Genomic DNA, 24,228 nt, shown 5'->3' with positions numbered 1-24,228 from the left:
AGACAATATCGTTAATAAAAATGTAGCAATTATGTCATTAACTTTCCTTTTAAAAGACAGCTTTTTATATACTTTTGAAACATATTTTTTCTATAGTTGATTAGCAAGAGAGCTGGTACTTCTTCGCATTGTTTAACCAATGTGCAGCCATCCTTAACTCCCCAGAGTGAGGGCAATAAATAAATAAAAATGTGTGAAACCTGACTGATGGTGTTTCTAAACATCTTTCAATGGATTTAATGGGTTTTAGAGAGCAAAATGCAGTGCCAAAATGACTTTGCAAAAAGTAAAATAAAAAACCCAGCATGGTGTGAGCTGTCAACTTTTGCCAAATAAACCATGAAAAATAATCTACACTTTGAAATGTCCTGTACTAGTGTTAGCGTTTTGGTATCTGGCTAAAACAATGGCATACTGTAAAATGCATTAATAAACTGAACCAAAGATCCACTTGGTTCTTTAGCGCAAAGGCAATGCTAAAGAACCTGCTAAGTTATTCCCCTGCTGCTACAGTCTCTGATGGTGAGAAGGCATAGCACTAAGTCATTACAGCACTAATCTAGTGCAATCCTATGACTGTCAGATGCTGTTTAAAAGGCCATAGGAAAAGTCAGAGTACTAGCTTTAACCCCAGAGAAACTTTCCAAGGTTGGAGTTGCTACTCTAACTTTGGCACACCTTCAGTCTAACTTTGTAGCTTTCTACACTGCTGCAGTCAGAAGAGCAACATTGGAGTCAGCAGTGGGATGTATGGAAGGGAAGAAAAAGTTACCTCTGTTCTCTCAGGAATCCTGACAGGGCTACCAGCTGCTCCTGGAAAGTTAGTATAAAACACTTAGACAACTAAAAGTATCCAAGTGTCTTGATGGTCAGGGAAGATTGGAGACAATCTTTATGTCCATATTCCCCCTGCCCTCCAATGGATGCCCATCATCTTCTGCGTTAAGGTTCTTATGGGCAGCTGGATCATGCTGTTAGTGTATATGACAGTTTTGAACAGTTTTTTTTAAGTTGTGTATAACTAAAATGTATGTGACTAAACTTTCAATGGTTTCATAAAATGTATGTTCATATGCATACCTGACCTAAGCTTCAGTCTCTCTCTCTCTCTCCATTTCAATATATTCTCACTGAAGAAGAATGAGTTGTTTCTAACTAAAGGTTTCCAGGGAGTGACTTCTTCTTTTGCTTTTCCTGCTGTCTGTGTCTTGCAGTTAGCCACTTCTCCAGAAAACAAGCTCTTGGAGTGTTTTTTTCAGGGGTTGTGATGACAGGGAGTACTCAGTTTCTATTTGAAGAAATGGGATGTATAAAATTTCTTGGCTTTTCCATATGACAGCCCACACAACTATTCCAACTCTAAAGGAGCAGAAGCATCTTCCATTTCTGTGATCAGTTTGCCTCTAACATATTAGAGAATTAAATCTTTTGTGTCTGCTGTTCAGTTCAAGCCAAAAGGTTAATAGTTTCGAGGTCAAACATTTAGTTAAAATAGATAGGCCAATAAGTTTTACCAGGAGCTGGGACGTTATAACATTTAACAAAAGGTCAGGTGAAGAGACATATCAAAGGAAAAGCAAAATCCCTTAGTAAATAGAAACTTAGTTGACAATGAGGAAATGCCCAGTTAAGGTTGCCTGGAATTGGAGACATTAAAAAAAGTTTTAAGAGATAAAAACATAAGGCCAAAGGGAGAGGAACAGTGAACCAACACATAAGAGTGAGGCTGGGAATGGTACGGAGGCAGAATTCTCAAAAGAGCCTATAGACAGCACTGCCTATCCAAAGGCATCATTATGGATGGGACGGGGCTCAGACCTTGTAATGTTCTCCTTTGTAAAATGATTTGGAAAATAATTTGCCTTTGTATAGCCCATTCCAGATTGGGCAAGATATGAGGAAACTCACTTTTCACTACTGTGGATCCATCTGTTTCATTAAATATCCATCTCTTCCCTGGATTTCAGTCGCCTTATTTTCCTTTCGTCATAGCTGCATCCTTGCCTCTACTATTATCCTCATCTAGAGATTTAGAGACATTTCCACTTCTCAGTAATCATGGAAATTCCTGTTCTGAAGACATAGGAGTGGGAAAATCTCTGATCGGGAATTCTAAGCAGATCATGTATTCCCAGAAAAATAGATAACCTTTTCCCTTTGAAGAAGGGAAAAGGAACAAAATGGTATAAAACTGATGTGTAGATGCACCTTTTGTTCCTTTCCAGGCAAAGTATACAATTGCTCCTTAGGCATGAAATACTTGGGTGGATACAGAATAGGTAACAGAATTGCGCATGAATGAACACTGGTCCAGGTCAATTCAGTGCTTTCATCAAGCTGTACATCACAACCACAGAATCCCTTTCCTGGTCCCTCACTGCCCTGAGGTGCAGCCTGGTATGTAAACATTCCACGCATTCTAGAGCAATAAAACTAAAGTCCTTTAATGCTAATTGTCTACAAGATTTACAATTCTATAGATAAGTTCCCTAATAGCGGTCCCTAAGCAGATGTTAGCCCTGTAATGGCTTCTCTTCCTGAGCCCACGTGGGATCATTCTCCCAAGTCACGCCTTTCCTCCCTCTTACGCAGTCTACTTTGGAGCTGTTCAAATCGGCATAAAATACGTCTGTTCTGGGCTCTTGAAAAATCCACGACACCTATTGTGTCTTCTGTTTCTGGCTCAGGGAGGTCAGCATCAGGGGGAGAAGAGGCCGTTTGCTCTGCCTCCTTCTGAGTAGAACTTGCAGCTTCCTCTTTCTCATGACTCTCTGTCTCTGATAAAGGTCCAGGCGTTTGCTCAATGTGCTGGGGCTCAGAGGAAGACACAGTAGCTGGCTCAGCCGTCCCTGCATTGGGTTGTGGGTCGACTCTTGGGCACTGGGTGCCAAGTGTAAGGTCTCCTCGTGAGTCACTGTTTCTGTCGGAGTTTCATGCACGACAATCACACCTACTTCAAATCTCACTGGTGTTTATTCACAGTAAGGATTTTTGGCCCCAGTTTGCAACTCTTTACATTTGGTTACACTGACCTATATTCCATTTTAATATAGGAATGGGCTATATTTTGTTTCACTTCATATTTTTAAAATGCAGTGTACCAAAATTCAAATCCGTTTGATAGTCTGCTGTAATAATGGGTAATTTCAACTACTCATACATTGACTGGATAAATATATGTTCTGATTCTGACACAGAGCTTAAATTTCTCAAAATCCTACATGACTGTGCCCATGAAACCAACCATGGCCCCAAAAGCTGCCTACCTGGTCTTCTCAGAATAGCAGCCCTCAGGCAGTGCCCGTTCCCATTACTTGCAACTTGAACCTTTTAACTCAAGATACCAAGGATTAAACCGTAGGACCTTTGTCCTGCAGTTCATAAGCTCCACTACTGAGAGATAGTAGAGATTGCAAATCTGTCATGGGAAAATTACATTTTGGGCACACTTGGGGGACAGTGGTTTTGTGGTTTTGCTTGGGGAATGACTTTAGAGCAGAGAGCAAAAGGTTTCTTGCAATTCTAGCCCCATTCACAGGTAGAGAAATTTGGAGGGATCAGATTTACTCTGGAAGAGGGAAATTCGTCAACAGTGCTGTGGTGGGAAAATTGCCATTAGCAATGGCAGCAGCTGCAGCAAGTGAACCAGGAGCATTGTAAGCATTTTGCGTCTTTCCCAGAGCTGAGCTTAGTGCTGTTCCACTGCATTATTTATAGAGTGTATGGTATGTGTGGTGGGGAATGCTGGGAAATATTCAGAGAAAATTCTATCCTTCTGTTGATGTCTTTCAACAAATAATGAACAATCCCGTAATGGTTCAGAAAGTGGAGTTCAGAGAGTTCCTCCTAATAGGGCCGCTTGAAATTGAGATGATCACTTAGAAGCCTTCATTATAGGTCACACTTTGAAGAAGACTCTGTGCTTCAAAGTGCAGTCACATTTAATGCTTGATTATTGATGCTCTCTGGGGCATAAACAACAACCAGCCTTGTGATGGAAGCAGCCGTGCAAATGCACTAGCTGTCCAATTTATTCTGGGAAAAAAACCCTTTATGATAGCCTTCAATAAAAGTTCTTGGTGGATTTCTTTGCATTTGTACACAACCTTTTCATTGCCAGTCTATACAGGGCAAGGGTGTGAGATGAGTTCTTTTTTAATCTCCATCTTTCTGCTTTAGTATCAAAGCACAACAGTTGGCACAGCTACATCTTTGTGATACTTCCCTATTAGGAATTAGCACTTAGATTTCAAGTACACTTTTGACATTTATAAATGTCCCAACTGAAACAAGCAAGGGTCCTATCCTAAAAAGTCCTGAAGAAGTGTTCTATGGTCATATTTCATGTGTGTGTGTGTATCTGTATATCTACATATTCACAATTATTACAAAAACATAGAAAAAACCAAGGAAACAAAATGATATTGTCACAAGTATGGCTTTGCCCATTTCTTTTTTCCTACTGAGCAGTAAGCTTGGGAGCAAACAAGGACAACCTGTATCCTATCTCCAGTGTTGCAGTAAGAACAATCTTGAAGGAACAAATTCAGCCCTCCTACACAATTCCGTTTGTTCAGTGTTGATAGTCCTTAAGATGAAATGCAGAGATGACAGTATCTTGATATTGCCAAAGCAGAGCTCAAGTTTGCAGGACTTTTTTTCCTCTCCTGGCTGCATCAGGACATAGGCACTAGTGGCCTATATATTTATAAAGTTCTATGGAATCCATACAGAACATGGACTGTGTGGACACACTGTTCTTCCTTTAGTGAAGATTTGCTTGAAATGGCATCATTAGGCACCTTTTACATGAACAACAATGTTAGAGGAAGTGGCTATTGATCTGTAGTACAAAAGGTATCCATGCTAGATAGATCTATCACCATTTTTGTGGGGTTTTCTTTTATGCCCTTCAACAATAATTTGCTTTATTTTTCTGCTATGCACATGGACACTGGTTCAGACTGGGAAGAATATTGTCCTGATTCTGTCCTGCCCCACCTTTGAACACACATTTTTCTTTTTGAAAATGAAAGATACTTTTATTGTTGCCATGTAACTATTCCAGAACGCAAGTAGGAGACCAGTGTTTGAAACATTAATTAACTCAATTAACAATAGGATGCTGATGTTCAAAACCAGCTGCAGTATTTTATTTAATTTTGACCTGCTTATTTATTTTCAGAGTTGAAGTCACTAGAGAAGTTCATGTAATGTGGATTTAAAAGATACTTCCACAGATATTTCCTGCTTAGACCTGGTAGAGAAAGTAGAGTTCCTTGAGTTAAAATTTAATCTAGATGTATTTGCTTGTGTGTACACACATACACAGAGACTGAAAGTATGAGTCTGTACTTACACAAACAACAGATTTGTATTACTGAACTCAATTGAACATGAGCTAGAAGAACTGTGGACTGAAACCAGAGAAATGCAAAAAGGCAATTCCTGTAACAAAAAGATCAAGGAAGAAGGAAGGAAGGAAATAAATTCCCACAATTGTTAAGGACAGGTGAGTATCAAAATATGACTCACCTGTCCTCATCTCACTCATACAAAACTCATGCAATTTTGTAATGAGTATCTCATAGCCACAATATTGTAATAACTAGTGGAAAGCGATAGAAGAACACAAGAGATAAAAACAAGAGACCTCTTCCAAAAGATACAAGAAATCAAAGGGAAATTCAAACCTGGATTAAGAATGCTGAAATACCAACAGGGGAACATGCTATCGAACTTGGATAAAATACAAAGACGGTGGAATCAATATGGAAAAAGAACTATACAGAAGAGATGAAAGGATGACAGGCTCTTATGAAGAGTAATCCTATGTGGAAGAGCCTGCAATATTAGAAAGTGAAGTGAAATCTGCTCTGAAAGCACTTGGAAGACATAAACTGGAAACATTAACTATACATTTCAATTTCTAGGAAAGTAAATGCAATTATAACACCATCACACTAATTTCCCAAGCAAGCAAGGTCATACTTAAGGTGTTGCAACAAAGGATTTTACCTTTACCTTATGGACCAAGAAATGCTTGACATTCAGGCTGAAATCTAAAAATGAAGGGGCACTCAAGATCATATTGTAAATATACATTGGCTCCTCGAGCACACCAAAGAATTTCAGTAGAAGATCAGTCTGTGTTTGATAAACTATAGCAAAGCCTCTGACTTTGTGGATCATGACACATTATGTTTGGTTCTGTCTTATCCCGTTTTGTGGCATCAGTTTCATTGTTTGAAGCTTGAAGATGTGGGCCGAATGCATGCTCTCTCGACCCTATTGTAAGTTATAGGTTGAGCTAGCTTCAGGCCATTTACCAAATAGACCAGGGAAGAAGTGGAAACAGTGTGTGATGGTGTGGACTCGACTGCCTGGAAAAATTCCTCTGGATTCAGATAGCTATGCCAGCTGGTCAGTAACATCCCATTGTGGCTGAGGAGAGTGGCATTTTTGTTAGAGACGCTCTTCAGTAAAACTGATCCATTTTTATCTGGATCCATTCCAGTCTCTGTTCAGGCCCAGGTTGTGATGGAATTGACCTTAGTTGCCTTGATGGAGACCTTGCTTGGGAGAAAGTGGTGGGGGAAATGACTGTAATCATGATTTCTCAGTGGCTTTTGGGGCCACTGCTGTAAGTATGTTCCTGGACTGCCTCCATGATCTGGAAGATGGAAGAAATGAGCTGTGTTAAAAGAAGTGCACTGGCTGACCATTAGCTACCAAACCATGTTCGAGATTAAGTTGCTGACATATAAGGTATTCAACAATTTTGGACTGCCTTTTCTAATTAATGTCATTCCAGGAAAGTTTGCTGATCATTCCAAAATTACTGGAATGTCACCATGTAATACCTTGGTGGCAGATTTAGCTCAGGAGCAGCACTCACCCTGTGGAAAACCATTCCTTGTGCATTTTGGGAGGCAAAACATGTGGCATCTTGCAATGCCTCTTGAAATGCACTTGCTCATCCAGGATTTTCTTGGATTGTAAATTACATTAACCATGACATTTCATTTTACTGCCCCTGCACTGCTCTAAATCATTATTACTGTGATTGGAACTGTTTTTAAAATTGTATCTTAAATGTGCCTTTAAAGTTGAAACTTGGAATGTGATTTGTGTGTGTGCCCATGCTTAGACATTTTGTAACATAGTAGTACTACATAAATATTATAAATAAATATATAAATATATTACAATTATTTTAATACTTATATACCCCTATCTGTGCACATGATAGCTTACAAAGATAGGACTCCAAGGGAAGTCAATACAGAGAAATGACAGAGGAGGAAGGGAGGCAGGGCCATGGTAATCAGGGTAAGAAAATGTACTTATTTCACTTGCATATACCTTGACTTTCTTACCTGCAAAAAGGCAGGAAGGCCAGAGAAATGATCCAGAAAGGGAAATGGTTGCATGGATCCGTGGTCTAGAAAGGCGATCTGGGAGAAGTCTGGGAATGTGATCCAGGCATAAAAGTTGGCAAAGAAAATGGGCAGGGGAGATGGGTGGAGTTGGATGAGTGAAGGCCAGAGGAAGGAATGTGCAGACAGGGAAAGAAGGAAAAGGCCTTTGAAGGTAATAAAGAAAAGGTTTGTGTAGGACTCAGGCATGGTCAGAAAGCCACTGAAAGGATTTGAGGCATGGCATCACATGGTCAGAAGACAGAGTGGGGAGAATTATTTTGGACACGGGGTCCTGGGTGGATCTGAGCAGATGAAGGTGGAACAGTGGAAGACCAGAGAGAGAAAATTCGCAGCAACTCTCATAAGGTGAGGCATGACCAGAAATGTTCACTGAAGAAGTGATTAAAAAATTGTAAAGGAGAAGTGACTTGTTTAGGCAATGGACTGAATATACATAGGACTATGAAAATATGAACCAAGGCTTCATGCATAATCAGTAGGTGAATGGGGATATTGTCACGGAATGATTGAGAAGATGAGAAGAAAGATGTGAAGTTCCCTCCTGGGCATACTGACTTTGAAACATCTAAGCAGTAATATCAGAGAAACAGCTAGAGATGCAGGATTGGTTAGAAAGCAAAAGATCTGGTGCAGGACTGTAAACTTGGGGGTTTTCACAGCATTTGACAGCACAATTGTTAATAACTAAAATGCCAACAGTCATATGGTCCACCTGAATTAAGACCTGGGGTATAAAGCACACAAAGGCTTTGGCTGCTCTCTTTTGTTTGCTCAACTTGGAACATCCTGCTGCCCAATTACAGCCATCCTAAAGACCTGGATTTATCCTTCCTTTTCGGTGGAAGACCCTTACCTTTCCTCTAACTTCAAAAGTGACTCGGAGATTTTTTCTGTAGACAATTGAGCTGTGATTCATCCCGAATCTCCTCTTATTACAGATATCATTATTTTTCAGACACATCAGTGCTAACTTCCTTCACTGGTAATAGCAATGAAAGGTGAGACCATTGGGGTAATTTTTCCCTAAATGATTGGGCAGAATACTTGCAGTCCATTTTGACTCCAGTGATTGATTCTACACAATCTAGGAAGTTGCATCTACCTTCTTCCTGTTGTCATCATTGTCCCAAAAGTTACTTGATAACATGCCCAAATCTGAGAAAAGCATAGAAAATGAGGTCATATGGCATTCCCACTTGATTGCAACAACATATTAAGAATCAACTGAACTAACCTTTGCAAAATCGAGGGAAGCTATTCATTTTCTAAGCATGAGTGAATTTGACAAGTTACTGTCATGGTGAAGGCAACAAGGAAGACAGCAATTAGTTCTTTAATATCAATATGGAACAGGATCCTACTTCTGTAAATATAAACCAGAACTTTGTTTTCAAGGTTGGTTTGTTGAAGTTATTTTAAGAAACTCTTACCAATGCTTTTTCTGTGTTAGACAGGGCTATGAAGAGATGGAAAGACAGCTTAAAGAAGTCTTTAAGGAAAGAAGCAACATTCTTCGCCAGCTGTCAAAGACATCCAAGGAACTTGAAGGCATTAAAGTAAACCTCCAGGTCAGATTTTTCTTCCCTCCTTTCTTTGACATGGGCATATCATTAGCCCTGTGCAGGTGCTCAGCCTGCTCACAAGCTGATTAAAACTTGCAAGGAGGTCAGAGACCAAGCAAGTGGGGCAGGCATAGGCATATTGGTGGGCTTGTGTGCTTGCCAACGTCTCCTGCTGTTGAAGGGGATGACCTGAAAGTTACTTCAACTTGTGCTCACTTAAATGTAACTAGGAGTCTATGCATTGTTGGGATTCCTCACCGCATAAGAGTTTTCCACTTCTGTTGAATTCACCTACTTATTCCCAACTTGCCCTACTCACCAGTAAAGCTTCTATCTCCACTGGAATGAATTTTCCATTCTAGTGAACACAGAGCAGGCAGAATTTGGAGAAGGCTGCCATGGGCCTTCCTAAGCTCATGGTGATGGATTTGATGGTGTGTGAAAGGCAACAAGTTGGGGTTTCCATAGCACAGAGAGAAAAGGCTCAATCTACGAGCGAAGCAATGCGTATACTAAAATGTGTACATCTTTTGAGCCTCCACTTTTTTGGGTGATAGAGGAGTGTTTGAGTTGGAGAACGAATGTTTTCTTTACACCCCAAATCCCAGCTGCTCAGTAATGATGGGGTATGAAAGCATCAGAAATACTTTGATTTGTTTTTACACCACATGCACACACAAATTATGTGCATTAAATGTCTCATAATACACGATGAATGACTTTCCACTCAAAAGAGAAATCCCTTCTCTCATCCCAAAGCTGGAACATCAGAGGATGAAGTATCAGAAATACCTTACTACCTGTCCCCTGCGAAGTTTAGGCCTTGACATATTGCCCGCTCCACATATTTGGCTGTGGCTTTTCAGGATGCTTGTGGAAATGGTAAATTTTGATATGAATTGACCTTATCTAGAGCCTTTCCCCATGAGACATTTATTGCATGCTCAGGATTCCTCACTCCTGGTAGCTTATGGGTACTTTACCCGATGCCATCAACTTTCAGGTCCTCTGAAAGTTGTTCTTTGAAACCATTTCCATGCCTTTGACTGAGGAAAGTGTACTACTTCCAAGAAGGGTGGCATGAGGCCCACTGCTGTGTTTGTGTAATTCTCTTATTCAACAGCCCACCCAGTGCTTTTGCAAAGAATATGGCCAAAGGCAAAGAAAGCAAAACCCAGGGGAAAAGCAAAACAAAACATAAAGCAGCTTATCTTAATCCCTCTGAGAATCTGGCAGCAAAAGCCTTGGTAAAGTGATAGGCTGAACCCCTCATGTACAAATGGCTCCAGGGACTAAACTCTGATTCAGAACTTAGTAATTCAGATTTTATACTTCTTGACTGCTCCAACACAGTGCTTGGGTTAAAAACACTTCAAAATGTGTTTGAAGATCTTGTTTGATGGAGGGAAACCATTTAAAATGTATGATAGGAAAGCACACTTTAAAAAAATCTATACTGAGAGATCCTATGTTTATAATGTCTATGTAAATGTGAATTCTCATGCAAGTTTTAAAAACTGAGAGAATGAGCTTAAGAGTAAACACATGATAAAATGAAGCTATATTAACTATAAACCTCTAAATCTGATATATCTTCTACACATATGCCATACACATTTTGAGCCAGTATTGTACTACAAACTTTGAGGTTTGCACTGCCAGTCACAAGGGTGAAAATGATACACAAAATGCAGTTTCATATTTGACCTTTCCTCTAACATAGTCATATTTTCCTCCAAACCTATGACAAAGTTGTGTGTGTGTGTTCCGCTACAAATCCCAGGTTTTGTGCCACCAATCCAATTGGAAAAATGAAATATCCAGTGTCATAAGAGCCAGTGGTCATAGCATTGGACTGAAAACCAGGAGATCTGGATTCTAGTCTCTACTTGGCTGTAAAGGGTGACTTTGTGCTAGTCACAGAGTCTCAGCCCAACCTACCTCAAAGGGTTGTTGTTATGATAAAACAGGGCTATGTAAGCTCACAAGGAAAAAAAGTAGGATATACATGCAGCATGGTGGTGGCAATGATGATCATGATGGTGGTGATGATGATGATGAAGAAAATACATGATGATTCATACTTAAAATAACTGTCCAGTGGCATGGGCTGGAAACAGAATGATTTGCTTATCTTTACTGGCTACAAGGTATTAATATTCTGACAGAGAAGGCAGACCAGTCCCACAAAAAAGCACAATTACATGTGAACTTACCATCTATCTTAATATTGTAATGACAGGAGGTCAGGTAATCCTTTGTGGCATAATTAAAGTGCTGTATGGACATGCTGAATTTATGTGACCTTTACCACCATCCCTACTTATAGATTTATAGCTGAAAGTGTCTGCAGCAAAGGAATAAATTGCCTTCTTTTTCTGTTCTTCCCCTTCCTCCTCTACCCAGTCCTAAATGTTCCTATTTCCAGAAACCCATTTGATCAAAGGGGTCAGCGTTAATAGTTTTACTGTTGAAAAATGTTAAAGAGCTCCTTGGTAACACATTGTTTCTTCCCTTTGCCATCAGTCTTTGAAAAATGATGAGGCGTCTGCTAAAAGTGATGTAGAGAAACTCCTGGAATTAGGCCAGAAACAAAGGTATGCTTCAGCTTTTATTTGCTTTAATTTTTGCTTTACTTATGCATCTTGGCACCGGCTATGAATGTGCATCATGTTGAGCCAGGAAGCACAACAGAACAGTCCTGGCAGAAAAGAACAACACAGAAGTAACAAACTGACCTAATATCAGTTTAATTTTTAAATGCACAAATAAAACAAAGCTTCCCTCATGGGTGACAGGATCTGGCAGATCCCCCTGGATGAGACCTGATCTCGAACCCCTGCTCCTTGCTGCCAAGGAAACCTACTTGGCTGGTTTGTGCCTCATGCTGGACCAACATCACAGAAATGAAGAGGGGTCATGCTGAGACTGTGACAGCAGAGGGAATCCACTTCCTCCTGATTTCCCTGCAACAATGACAGACCTCCAGCCGGCCAGCTAAACCATTTTCCTCCCAGTTAAAATGTGAAGAATTTGGACACAATTTCCATGCTATGTCCAGTAGGGACGCTCTGTGACACTGGAGTCTTATCCATGCTTAATTGAACTAAGTCACATTAAATGAAATGAAGAGTACATAGCACTGTGGCCTATATGTTTAAGAATTTCTTAATCCCACCTCGTTATATCAATTTCTATTAAGCTTGAATGATTAAAAAACAACACTTTGTCTCCAACAGTTATTCAGTTTCTGTGTTCAACTGTTGAAACCTGCACTTGTTTCTACAGAATACATTTTAAAATACTTTAATCACATAATGAGGGATGTTAAGTAACTGGAAAATATAGATTTCATCCTTTTGGTTCCCCCCAGCCTTTTTTCTGAGCGTTTGGAGAAAGGCCACGTTCTTTAAAAGGACATTGCATCATTTTCCTTTTCTAAAGCAAAGCATCAGCCAAAGTTATCATGATTCATGTGAAAGGCATGAAAATTGTTTCCAAGGGAAACAAATGCAGAGCTTAACTTGATTGTGCTGATTTGGGGGGGGGGTGCTGTACATAAAAGCATGTACATATGTACATATGGCTGTACATAAAAGCATGGCCACAGCCATTACCTGGATGTCCAGAAGCAATGTGGCGTCCAGGAATACTCCCAAAACTCAAATCTGGGTTTTCCACCCAAGTTTTCTCTACCCAAAGTTGGCTCTTTCTAGATTGGTCATGTTCCTTTCTGGATACTTGTCTGACTTCAGTATATAAAGCACATGTTATACCCAAGAGATACTATAAACAGATAGCATTTCCCTTTTGCAAAGCAATGTGCCATCTCAAAGTTGCTGCGACCCATCTGAAATGCATGAAGATTGTTTCCAGAAGAAACAAATAGAGAATTTGACTTCACTGTGCTGATTACCAGAGACAGACCGCACTGTGTGTGCAGTTTGTTGGGAAAAATGCCTTGTTTTCTTTTCTTTCTTTTTTTCCCTATGGTTTTTCTTCTGACAGTCTGAACAAAAACTATGGAAACGACTTCTGTGGGTAATATAACAATTAATAATAATTACAGACTCCCTGGATTTGGGTCCCATTGTGGTTATGGAAGCACACATTTCTAGATGCTGCTATTGATAAAATGCCAAGGCATGACAACTGGTCTGTAATTAATGCAAGAGATGCTCTGCATCTATTGTATGTTTGGCTCCTGAGGAATTTAGATCAAACAACACATCAAGCACTTCCTGTCAGATACACAGTATCTCAGTCCTGAAACATTGCCTTGAATACTCTGCGATAAATCTTCCAAAACAAAGGGGAGGGGCTCTCCCATTTAGCTATTGAAGGGCTATATTTTATTTAGCTGTCAGGAAGCCCTGCGCTGACCCTAATAGGCAGGATAAACAGCTGCTCTTTTGTTTGATACAGGACTGCTCCAATCAAAACAGTGTGTTCTGTCTGGGCCTGTCACTTATTGCTGGATGTCTCTATTAACACCATGAGCTTTTGCTTTGGTAGAAACCAGCACTTCATCTCTAGTTTATAGTCTTGCTTATGTTGCACCAGCCAAGGATTGCACCAGCCAAGGAAGATTCTAGGAACCTAGAAGGTCTGGAAAATTTGCTCATAGGGCAAAAAATGCACAGTTTTGCATATCTTACTTACATATGTGAATATATGATCATAATTTTAAAATAATTGCTATGAGATATAAACTTAATCCAAGGCAAGCTAATTACTCACTTGCTTTTAGTACAGAACCTTTACCTCCCTGAGCCAGAGCAGCAGGTTATGTGAAAAATTGACATGCACATGGTAGGCATGTCACGAGTGGAGCCGGCTGGAGCTGAGGGGCAAACTAGATGGCCCAGGAGGCCCCTTCTGACTCGCTCTGTTTCTATGTTTTTATGTTTCTAAATGGCACCCCAGCCAATGTTAATAGTGGTACTCAAAGCTGGCCAAGTTGTTTTAGCCCCTGAGGCAAAATAATCTTACAGGTGCTTCTCTCCTAGCTGGCAATGAAAATGCAACAATAGTACCTTAAATATTGAATGTTTGCTGCTTTTTCATGCTGTCCCAAATCAGCTGCCTGGAGCTGATGTCTTGGGCTCTAAAATGTGTGTGTGTGCTTAAACAACCCTGTTTCCAAAGGACACCACCTGTGTAAAAAGAGATGGAAAAATGGGAAGAATGGGCATTTGGTTTCCAAAATAAAATAAAATAAAAAAAAAGCCTCAGGATGAAACGTTCAAGGAACAGGGTAGAAACACACATGGGCAAAAAGTCAGCTTGCTCAGGAGGATCTGGTGGAGCAAAGATCATGAGAGCTGCTACACCTTTTTTTCAGAAAGTGCCATTTTTCTCCAATTAACTGAAAAGCAACATCTTTCAAAATAACTTTTCCTATAGTGAATGCCAGTCCATCAAAGCTTATTATGCCACAGTACACCTGTGCATTTGCATAACAAGGCATTGTGAATTTCAGGTAGAAAATAGCAAGAAGACCTTTCTTCTTCCCATGTGTATTCACCTTTCTCCAGCCTAGTACAAACACCCCAGACTGTGCATCCACCCAAAGCTAGCCCCATGGATCATGCAAAAACCAGGTGCAGTCCAGAAAGATGATTGCAGAACTCAAGACACACTGAAGCAAGTAGGGAAAGCCATATAATCATACATTAACTTGCCCCAGATTCAGATATTGCTGCTCATTCCAACGCTTTTCACAAACAAACCTTCTGTTTCCCCAAGTTTATGGACCTGAGCCAACTTGGAAGGAGCACCAGATAAGGAAGGTCTCTGACACTGCATGAATAGGTGAGCAGCCAAAGTACCTGCTCTCCATCTTGGCTGTCTACCATGTCCCAGGGGACGAGGGTGATAGCCCAGTAGCAGTTGGGTAGGCAGCTGTCTGCAGATTCAGGCACAGTCTGAGAAAGCAAGATAATCATGGAGCTGTTAGGCAATTTTGGAGCCTGGACTTCATGAAAATACTGTGGAACGAAAGGTGGTCATTTCCCCTCCAGTTTACAGGGCTGGCACCATCGCGGTACACTGCCTATTGATCTTCTAACAGAGTGAATTTTGAGGACTCCTAGTAATGGCACGGCTCTTGAGATCAGGGGAAAGAGGCTGGCGACTGGCACAGCTTTAACAATTTGGCACCCAGCTCAGAAACTCTGGGGCACAAGCCTCCAACCCTCTCTAACACCACCTATTCTCAGCTGCTGTGAATCAGCCTATCTTCACTCATCAGTAACACTGTCAGAGCTGCAATGCGTCTACACGTAGTTGTAGATATGATTTGGTGCTGCTGATTTTCTAAAGATATTTGTTCCCACTGTCTCACAATTCTGTAACTCCAGTATAATGGCCAGTGTAATGGTACATTTACTGGCAACACACTTTTAAAAAATGATTCTCTCTAAACAATAGCTGCTCCCTGAATGGAGGTGGAAAATCCAAGGATGCAGTTTGCTTTGGGTTGATGAATTAGATTTAACATTCAAAACTTCTTTTTTGTTTTGTTTACTGGTTTGAAAGCAAATGCAGATGAGTTCCTGTTCACAACAATATAATTATTCTGGTTCAATTTGTCTTTCATCATGTTTAGCTTTTCTTTGCATATGGTTAGTGCACATTTTTCAGCAGGAATAATACAATTGGCAATACTTTGCACAGCGGGCAAGACAACAGATACAAAAGGGAGGCAATTTCCTCTTTCTAAATTTTTTGTCAGGAACTTCACTGGTGTGCACTGGGTTAATTAATAAGCCACCTCAACAAAGCACAAGCAGTGCCTATACTGTGTAATTAAAAGTCCCTTGTCATGAAACAAGAGTAAACATAACGTGTTTTGTGCTAATGGACAATAGACGTGAAGTTTGTGTTTTGTCTCTTCAACCAACTAGGGAAGAAATGAAATCGCTCCAGGAGGCCTTTCAAAAACAGCTTAATGAGGCTGCTGAGAAGGCAGAAAAACAACAGGCCACAGTGAGTGTCTCTATCCTTTCTAGTTATTATTGTGCTCTACCTTTTCATTCTTGATCCTTTATAAATACTTCCATAGCAAGAGTATATTTGAATTAAGAGGATTATTGATGTGTACACTATATGGCAGCTTCCTCCAGCTTGATGCCTCCAGATATTTTGGATTTCAGTTCCCATCAGCTTCAGTCGGTATGGCCAATGGTGAAAGAAGTGGTACTTCAAAACCTGGAAAGCACCAGGGTAGAGAAGACTGTTTTTAGAAATCATGTTTTATAATTTAGTATTATATTTATACCCTGACTTTTTTCCTGCAAGGAACCCAATGTTCTATAGGATATTCTAGGTGAGGGTGGGCAGAATAGATGTCTCAGGATGCTTTGGAATTCAAGTCCCAGAAGTCCCTGGTAGCATGGCAATGGTCAGTAATGCTAAGATCTAGCAATAGAGGTTAGATATCATAAGGGGTCAACTAGAAATGTGATTCAGTTTGGTTTTGGTCAGGATTTACCCACTTTTCACTGTTAGGACACAACACCATCTGCCACTGAAGTCCATGCATTTGGGGGTTTTCAGGGTGATTCACAAACCTGCATGATTGGGTGGACACCTGTTCTCCCCTGCAGAGGAAGGCAGGATTTGCTCCAATGGAGCCAAGCTCAAGGAACCAAGGTTCAATTTGGATGCCAGGAAGTACTTCCTGACAGTTAGGGCCCCGAGGGTATGGAATGGGCTTCCACTGGAGGTGGTTGGGGCCCCATTGGTGAGGGTGTTCAAGGATAGGCTAGACATGCACATGGTAGGCATGTCATGAGTGGAGCCGGCTGGATCCGGGGTTCAGACTAGATGGCCCAGGAGACCCCTTCTGACTCACTCGGTTCCTATGATTCATTGGCTCTCCTGCCAAGTGTTCAGTATCAGGTGTACATTGGAAAAATATTCATAAACATGCCTACTTTTGAAAAATGAATACAGTCTTTTAATAGCAGGGCATGTACGGCTATATTTTTAGAAATAGATTCATGGTGATATGCACACTTTTTGATCAAAAGGGAAGTAAAGAGTTTGTAGATGGGTATGGTCAAGACATGGAATGAGCCTTAGCATGGAAGATGAGAATGTTGAAGAGCTCAAATTGAACTTCCATGTCAGAAGACCTACATAAGTTTCTGGGGACAGGGAACAAGCACAGCTGATGCTGGCTGGACTCCTCTGGTAACAGGAGCCTGAATACATGAAGATCGTAGACCTGCTCTGGCACACTGGCTAAGCATGGGACATCTGTGTAGGACATCAGTCACCCTTGGACCCAACAATCCTGCCAGGTCCATTCCTACTTTTCAGCATGGAACGGGAAGCTCTGAAGGAGGTTTTGTTGTCCTTTGAGCCAAATATGGGTATGTGTCTAAGCACCACTGGGACTGGGAATTCTGCTTTAGCAGTGCTCCTGATAAAGAGAAAGTGTGTTATTGGTTTTCTGCTTCAGTTAAGTGGACATAGACACTCCCATCAGACCACTGCATTCAGTACAGGAAGGTTGGCCACAGAAGCAGCAAAGTGGATGCACATGTGCCCACTGGAAATGGAGCTGGCTCATAGGTTAGAATTACTTGTTGAAGCATAATGCCTGAACAGATTCTAATGTTCTTACATCATGCTGAGCGTAAGCTAGGCTGGCTGTGTGTCATTCATGTGATTGGATCTTCCACCTCTCTCTCTTTTTTCAAGTAAACTGCTAGTTGCCCCTGGCTCAGGTACCCTGTATTGGGGGAAATGCTATTTTCCATGTGAAATCTTCCCCCTGCCAGGCTAATAGTACACCTTGTTTAAAACAGCAGCAGCAAGGGCTTAAAAGTTATTTTTATATTTTCCAGAACAGGGCGAGTAGCAGCTGAGAGAGTGATTAATACAGGAAAATTGTACAGGGAAGGGGCTATGTGCCAAATTTGCTGCTAACAGGTGTGCTTTGGCAAGGAGTGAAAGGATCCTCTTTAGTGGCTGTGTTCCAGTGCTCAGCAGTGCTAAAGGCAGAAGAAGAGAGGGTCTTTGACCTTTTAAAGTCAGGAAAAACAACACAAAAACTGGGAAACAACTGAATGATTGGTCATCAAGAGTAAAATAGTAGACATGGACATCTGGGAGACTCCATAGAGCCCAGTTTTGACCCAGGCTGCAGCACTATGGGAAGGTGAGCTAAGCACTTTTCCCTACACCATTTCCCTATCTAATCCCCACACCTGAATCTAATCTTAGTGGGTCCCATCACTTCTCTATCCACCTAGCTCCGTGGTCTGATAAGAGGGTCACCATGGGAAAATCCACTCATCATCCTTCTGCATAAACTGATTTCTCTATGGATAAACTCTTTGTCACAATACTAACTTTTAGCTGCATTGCCTATAGAATAGCTTGTCTGTGCGATTTCAGTACAGTTATTAGAATGAGAAGCTGAATGTGGGGCATGAATGCCGTCAAAAATAAGAGCAGGGAAGGTACAGTAGAAATGGGAAGGCGTGTTATTACTGTCAGTAACTGGCCTGCTGCTGAAAAGAGTCTGTATAATTTCTTTGTCATTTGAATAAGCAGGGTTTAATCTTTCTTTGCACCTCATGGATGTAGTCATATCTGCCTTTAACTGGTTTTGCAATCACTTAGTTCATTTTTGAAGCACAGACTTGCTGTTGGTGTGAATTTGAGGAAAGCTAGTGTGATGTGACAACTCTTATGAAAACAAGACTGATAGGCTCTTTTATTTTCTTAGCTAATTAGCTATAATGCAATCAATCAGCATCTTACTGTATGTTACATAGATACATTAACACAGAGTATTTTAAGAAAACAGGTAGCAGCTGCCTAGTGCATGTTTCCAGAATTAGAGGGCAGAAGAGCAGTACACTGAAAATCCCCAAACAATTAAACGAATCAATCCCCAACAAAAATAAAATATTAAAAGGGTGTGTCTTAGCACAGTGGAAGAAAATCCATCATATTTATTGAATTATCTATTCAATTTCACATTAGCCATGACTTACAAGCTCAAGATAACCTCTAATAAGAAATTAACTTCATGTTATGCACCAATTTTGCTTTCCAAAACCCCATCTTCTGCTTCAGTAAAGTATAAAGGAAGGCCCATTTGCAGGGAAGAAGGAACAAGTGGCAGAGAAGGGTGAGAGTAGGGCTTTTATGTTTCCCTTACCTGCCATTTTTCCCCAGCAACTTCTTCCAGCTTGTTAAATATTTAATTTATTATTGCTGTATTTTCACTGCCAGAGGAAGGAAGAACTTATCAATATTTCTGCAAAGTCAATGCTATGTAGAGGTCATAGAGTTCACTGCACATTGTAGCAATATGGATGAGCTCATTTCACCTGATTCCTTCATATATTTAGGTCCCAAGCCCTGTGTGCCAGTTTCCTCCAGCAACTTCTGCTGGCTGTATTTCTCAAATGGGACTCAGGTCCTCCGTTTAGGACTAAATAAGCTCATCAGCATGGATACAATGTGCCATGAATTCTGAGACTGCCAGATCGCATTTACCTTGCAGGAATTTTGAAAAGTTCATAGGTCGTTGTATGTAGAGTTCCATGACACGACCAGTCCCAAAAGATTCACAGAAGCGATGTTTTGTTGGAGAAAAGTGATAGCTATTCTTTTCTTGTCCCTTGGATATGCTCCCTGTTGCAGAGGGAAGAACAAAGAGCTTTGTAGTGCCTTATAAACTAACACATTTGTCATGGCATAAGCTTTCATGTGCTCTGTCCAGTGAGGGAAGTCCATGAAACCTTATGCCAGGATAAATTGGTCACTCCGTAAAGAGCCACAGAACTGTGGTGCTTCTGCTGCAATGGGGCTCAGTCTGTGAAACTGAGGCTGCAAAGCGACGGCATCATTGAACTCAATGGGATTCGTTGCTTGGTGGATACATGCAAAATTGTACCATAAGCTAAGTGCATATGTGATTTGCAACTGCAATGCAAAACACTGATTTGGAGATTGAGAATATCACACATATGTGGAACAATATCTGTGTTGTTTGGAAAAACAGACTCCATGAATAAACCTCAGGGATTTTATGGATAAACATAGGAAAAAAGTTTACCTTATTACATCCTTAGTAGATTATAAATTTGTTGCAGCATCCAGATTTATTGTTCTTCCCAAAGATTGTTCTACTTGTAATTTCTGAGCTGGATAGTTAATGCCACTTTTCCTACCTTAGCTAGCTATACTATTCTGAGATAGAATCTTTCTGCTGATTTTTCATGTTCAGTACAAACATGAGATAAAGAAAATAGCCTAAATGAATCCCAAAGCAGGCAAGTCAAAATACATTCAATCACTAAAGGTACAATAAGAAATGCCCTTAAGATAATAAGAAAAATGAAAATTTATGAAATATTGGCAAAAAGAAAGATAAATAGGCATTTTTCTCTTGTTACAGAATACAGTGTTGGATTTCCCCAGAGCTTTGGTGAATGTATAAGAAGCTATATGCAGTTTATCATATGTTTTGTATTTTTGAATATCAAAAATCTGAAGTAACTTCTTTCAGGTTATGGAAATAAACAGTATAGATTACACTTGTTATCCACTTTCATATCTGTGGTTGAAGAGCATAGATTACAAACCTAATCTATTATGTCAAGAAATGAAATTGGCTTTTTTTTTTAAAAAAAAAACTGTTTTGTGTGCCTCAGCATAAGTTTTTAGAAATATGTAAAAATAATGTACATTGAGATACAAAATTTCAACTTCACATGTGCTCTGACAGCACCTGAGTGGGGAGGTCATGATAAATAGTTCAGTGAAAGAGGCAAAATTCCACAAGGAGCATAATTTTTTAAAGTATCAGAAAAAGGAGCTGCCAATATTTTACTGCCCTTACACAAATCTGGGATGTCACCATTCTTGGGATATTGTGTATGGTCCTGATCAGCACAATTCAAAAATATGATTACGGTGGAGTAGGAAAAGGGGCAGAACAGGGCAAGCAAAATGGTCAAGGGGCTGCAGAACTTCCCCTAAGAGGAAAGGATGCAACAACTGGGACTGTTTAGCATAAAGAGGAGGGGAGAAAGGGGAGACATGGTAGAGGAGTGCAAAAGGTGTACATGGTGTGGACAAAGTGGATAGGAGACATTATTCTGCTTCTCTCATAATGCTGGAACCAGATGCTTTCATGCTACCCATGAAGTTTCAGGACAGATAAAAGGAAGTACTTTCTCATGTGGTACGATGCAAATCCATAAAACTGTGGAATTCACTACTATCACAAACTGTAGCGATAAACTGCCAAACATTGCTTTCGAAAGGGATTAGATAGATTCATGGATGAGAAAGCTTAAATGACTAGCAGTCATGATGGTTCTATATTAACTCCAGTAATGGGGAGAATATTCTTTGATATCCTGGTTTCTAGTGAACATGAGTGGGAGGGTGTTACGTCCTGCTGATGGGTTTTCCACTGGGGCACATATATGTCCACTGTGAAGAAAAGTGAACAGAAAACCTAGGGACTAGATCCAATCTATGTCAAATTGTAGCTTGTAATTCTGTTAGAAGTCCCATATGCACGAGTTCTTAAATACTGCAATATATTCTATTATGACAAAGATAAAATTCAGTTTATTATATTAAGCAGATAAGGCATAATATGACTTTATGCAGGGTGAGACACGGAGGTGTGCAAGGTCATATACCAGTGGTGGCAAACCTATGGCATGTGTGCCACAGTGGGCACGCTGAGCCGTCTCTGTTGGCACGCAAGCCAAGTTGGCCCAGCATTGCTCAAGCAGCTGAGCATCAGATAACAGGGAACACAGGAGCCATGAGCATGCTCGGAAAGGCGTAGTGGTGCCAGGCAAAGAGGTCAAAAGCCACAACTCAGACATAACTCATCCGAGCCTTTCCATCTTTGGTCAGTGGCTCCCAAGGATGTATATATATTTGCCTGAATTGGCTGTGAGTTGTTTTTTCTAAACTAAAAACCTCAGTATTCAGGTTAGATTGCACTGTTGGCACTCTGTGATAAATAAGTGGGTATTGGGTTGCAGTTTGGGCACTCATTCTCTAAACAGTTCACCAACACTGGGTTAGGGTTAGAAAAGACAGGTCACCTGTAATGATGTTGATGGTTGGAATGTGTTTAGAATGGGCAGAAATGATGAGAAGTACAGAAAAGGCTTTTCAAAGGCATTTTAACCATATATTAGGGTTAGGGGTGTGCAACAGGGTAGGTTAGGGTTAGAAAAATGAGGTGTCCTAGCAGAGGCAGTAGTCCGGCCAGTCCTAAAGAAGGCATACCTGGATCCAGAGGTGGCCGCCAATTATAGACCAGTGGCCAACATCCCGTTCCTGGGCAAGGTGCTAGAGCGGGTAGTGGCGGGACAATTCCAAGCACTCTTGGATGAAACTGATTATCTGGACCCATTTCAGTCTCGGTTCAGACCCGGGTACGGTACTGAATCTGCCTTGGTCACCCTGTACGATGACCTGTGCAGGGAGAGAGACAGGGGGAGTGCATCCCTGTTAGTTCTCCTGGACCTCTCAGCGGCTTTCGATACCATCAACCATGGTATCCTTCTGAATAGGCTAGTGGGATTGGAAGTTGGAGGTACCGCGTGGCGGTGGTTCCACTCTATCTCAATGGCCGACTTCAGAAGGTGGTGCTGGGGGACTATGGCTCTGCACCATGGCAGTTATGCCATGGAGTTCCACAGGGGTCCATCTTGTCCCCCTTGCTATTCAACATCTACACGAAACCGCTGGGAGAGGTCTTCAGGAGGTGTGGGCTGCGGAATCATCAGTACGCTGATGATACGCAGCTCTACCTCTCATTTTCCACCAATCCAGATGAGGCAGTGGCTGTGCTGAACCAGTGCCTGGCCGAGGTAATGGGCTGGATGAGGCCAATAAACTGAAGCTCAATCCAGACAAGACGGAGGTCCTGTTGGTGGGTGGCTCGGGCCTCGGGATGGGGGACTTGGGCCTTGTTCTAAATGGGGTTGCACTCCCTCTGAGGGACAGAGTTCGCAGCTTAGGGGTGCTCCTTGACCCTGAGCTGTCTCTAGAAGCTCAGGTGACGGCGGTGGCGAGGAGTGCTTTCCTTCAGCTTCGGCTGATCCATCAGCTGCGGTCCTTCCTGGAGAACGACTGCCTGGCGACCGTGACACACGCGTTGGTTACTTCCCAATTAGATTTCTGTAATGCACTCTATGTGGGGCTACCCTTGAAGACGGTCCAGATACTTCAGTTGGTGCAGAATAGAGCTGCCAGGCTGCTGATGGGGACTGGGCGTTGTCTCATATAACCCCAGTTCTCCGTCAGCTCCACTGGCTCCTGATTGAAGTCCGGGCCCAATTCAAGGTGTTGGTTATGACCTATAAAGCCCTCAACAGCTTGGGTCCTTGGTATCTAAAGGAACGCTTGCGTCCATATATGCCCTCCCACCCCTTGAGATCAGCAACAGATGCACTTCTCCGGGAACCCTCCGTGAATGATATTAGGAGGGTGAGTACCCGGAGGAGGGCTTTCTCTGCGGTGGCACCCCACCTATGGAATGCGATCCCCAGAGAGGTCCGCCTGGCGCCGTCGTTATTTGTTTTTCGGCGCCAGGCTAAGACCTTTTTATTTCAAACTTATTTTAATTGATAATTTATTGGTATTTATAGGATTTTAAATCTTTTAAGCCGAGATGCACCGGGTTTTAATATTTTTGTTGAATAATTGTTATATTTGTATATTTTGTTTTTGTTGTGAGCCACCCCGAGGCTTTGTTGCGATGGGGGCGGCATAAAAATGTTTTAAATAAATAAATAAAATAATTTTGATGGTTGGAATGTGTTTCGAATGGACTGGAGAGATGAGCTATGCAGAAAAAGTTACTCAAGGAAGGCTTTTTCAAAATCTCCCTCTTTTCCCTGCAATTTTCACCCCATGTTAGGCTTAGGGGTGTACACCAGGGTAGGGTTAGGGTTAGAAAAATGAGCTGTCCTTGTATGATTTTGATGGTTGCTATATGTTTAGAATGGGCAGAAATATTCGGCTGAGTAGAAAAAGCTACTCAAGGAAGGCTTCTTCAAAATCGCCCTCTTTTCAGTGGAGCTTTACCTCTATATTAGGGTTAAAGTTATTCAACAGGTAGGGATAGGGTTGGAAAAATGAGGTGTCCTAGCATTATTTTGGTGGTTGGAATGTCTTTAGAATGGGATGACATAATGAGCTGTGCCGAAAAAGCT

At 41.2% G+C, this 24,228-nt stretch overlaps 1 protein-coding gene across 1 annotated transcript in view; it reads left to right on the top strand.

The window, feature by feature from the left end:
• The first annotated feature begins 473 nt into the window (after positions 1–473).
• The window catches only part of LUZP2 (leucine zipper protein 2), a 196,988-nt gene continuing 173,233 nt past the window's right edge, over positions 474–24,228 (top strand). The window contains exons 1-5 of the mRNA XM_044426109.1: positions 474–522; positions 1,215–1,284; positions 8,893–9,010; positions 11,531–11,601; positions 15,913–15,994. Of these exons, the coding sequence (XP_044282044.1) occupies positions 474–522; positions 1,215–1,284; positions 8,893–9,010; positions 11,531–11,601; positions 15,913–15,994 (390 nt within the window). The remainder of the gene's footprint in view (positions 523–1,214; positions 1,285–8,892; positions 9,011–11,530; positions 11,602–15,912; positions 15,995–24,228) is intronic.

This window comes from Varanus komodoensis, unplaced genomic scaffold (assembly GCF_004798865.1).
Source record: "Varanus komodoensis strain SLA01 unplaced genomic scaffold, ASM479886v1 scaffold16, whole genome shotgun sequence".
NCBI classification, from domain to species: Eukaryota; Metazoa; Chordata; class Lepidosauria; order Squamata; family Varanidae; genus Varanus; species Varanus komodoensis.
This window is presented reverse-complemented; position numbering and strand designations above follow the sequence as displayed.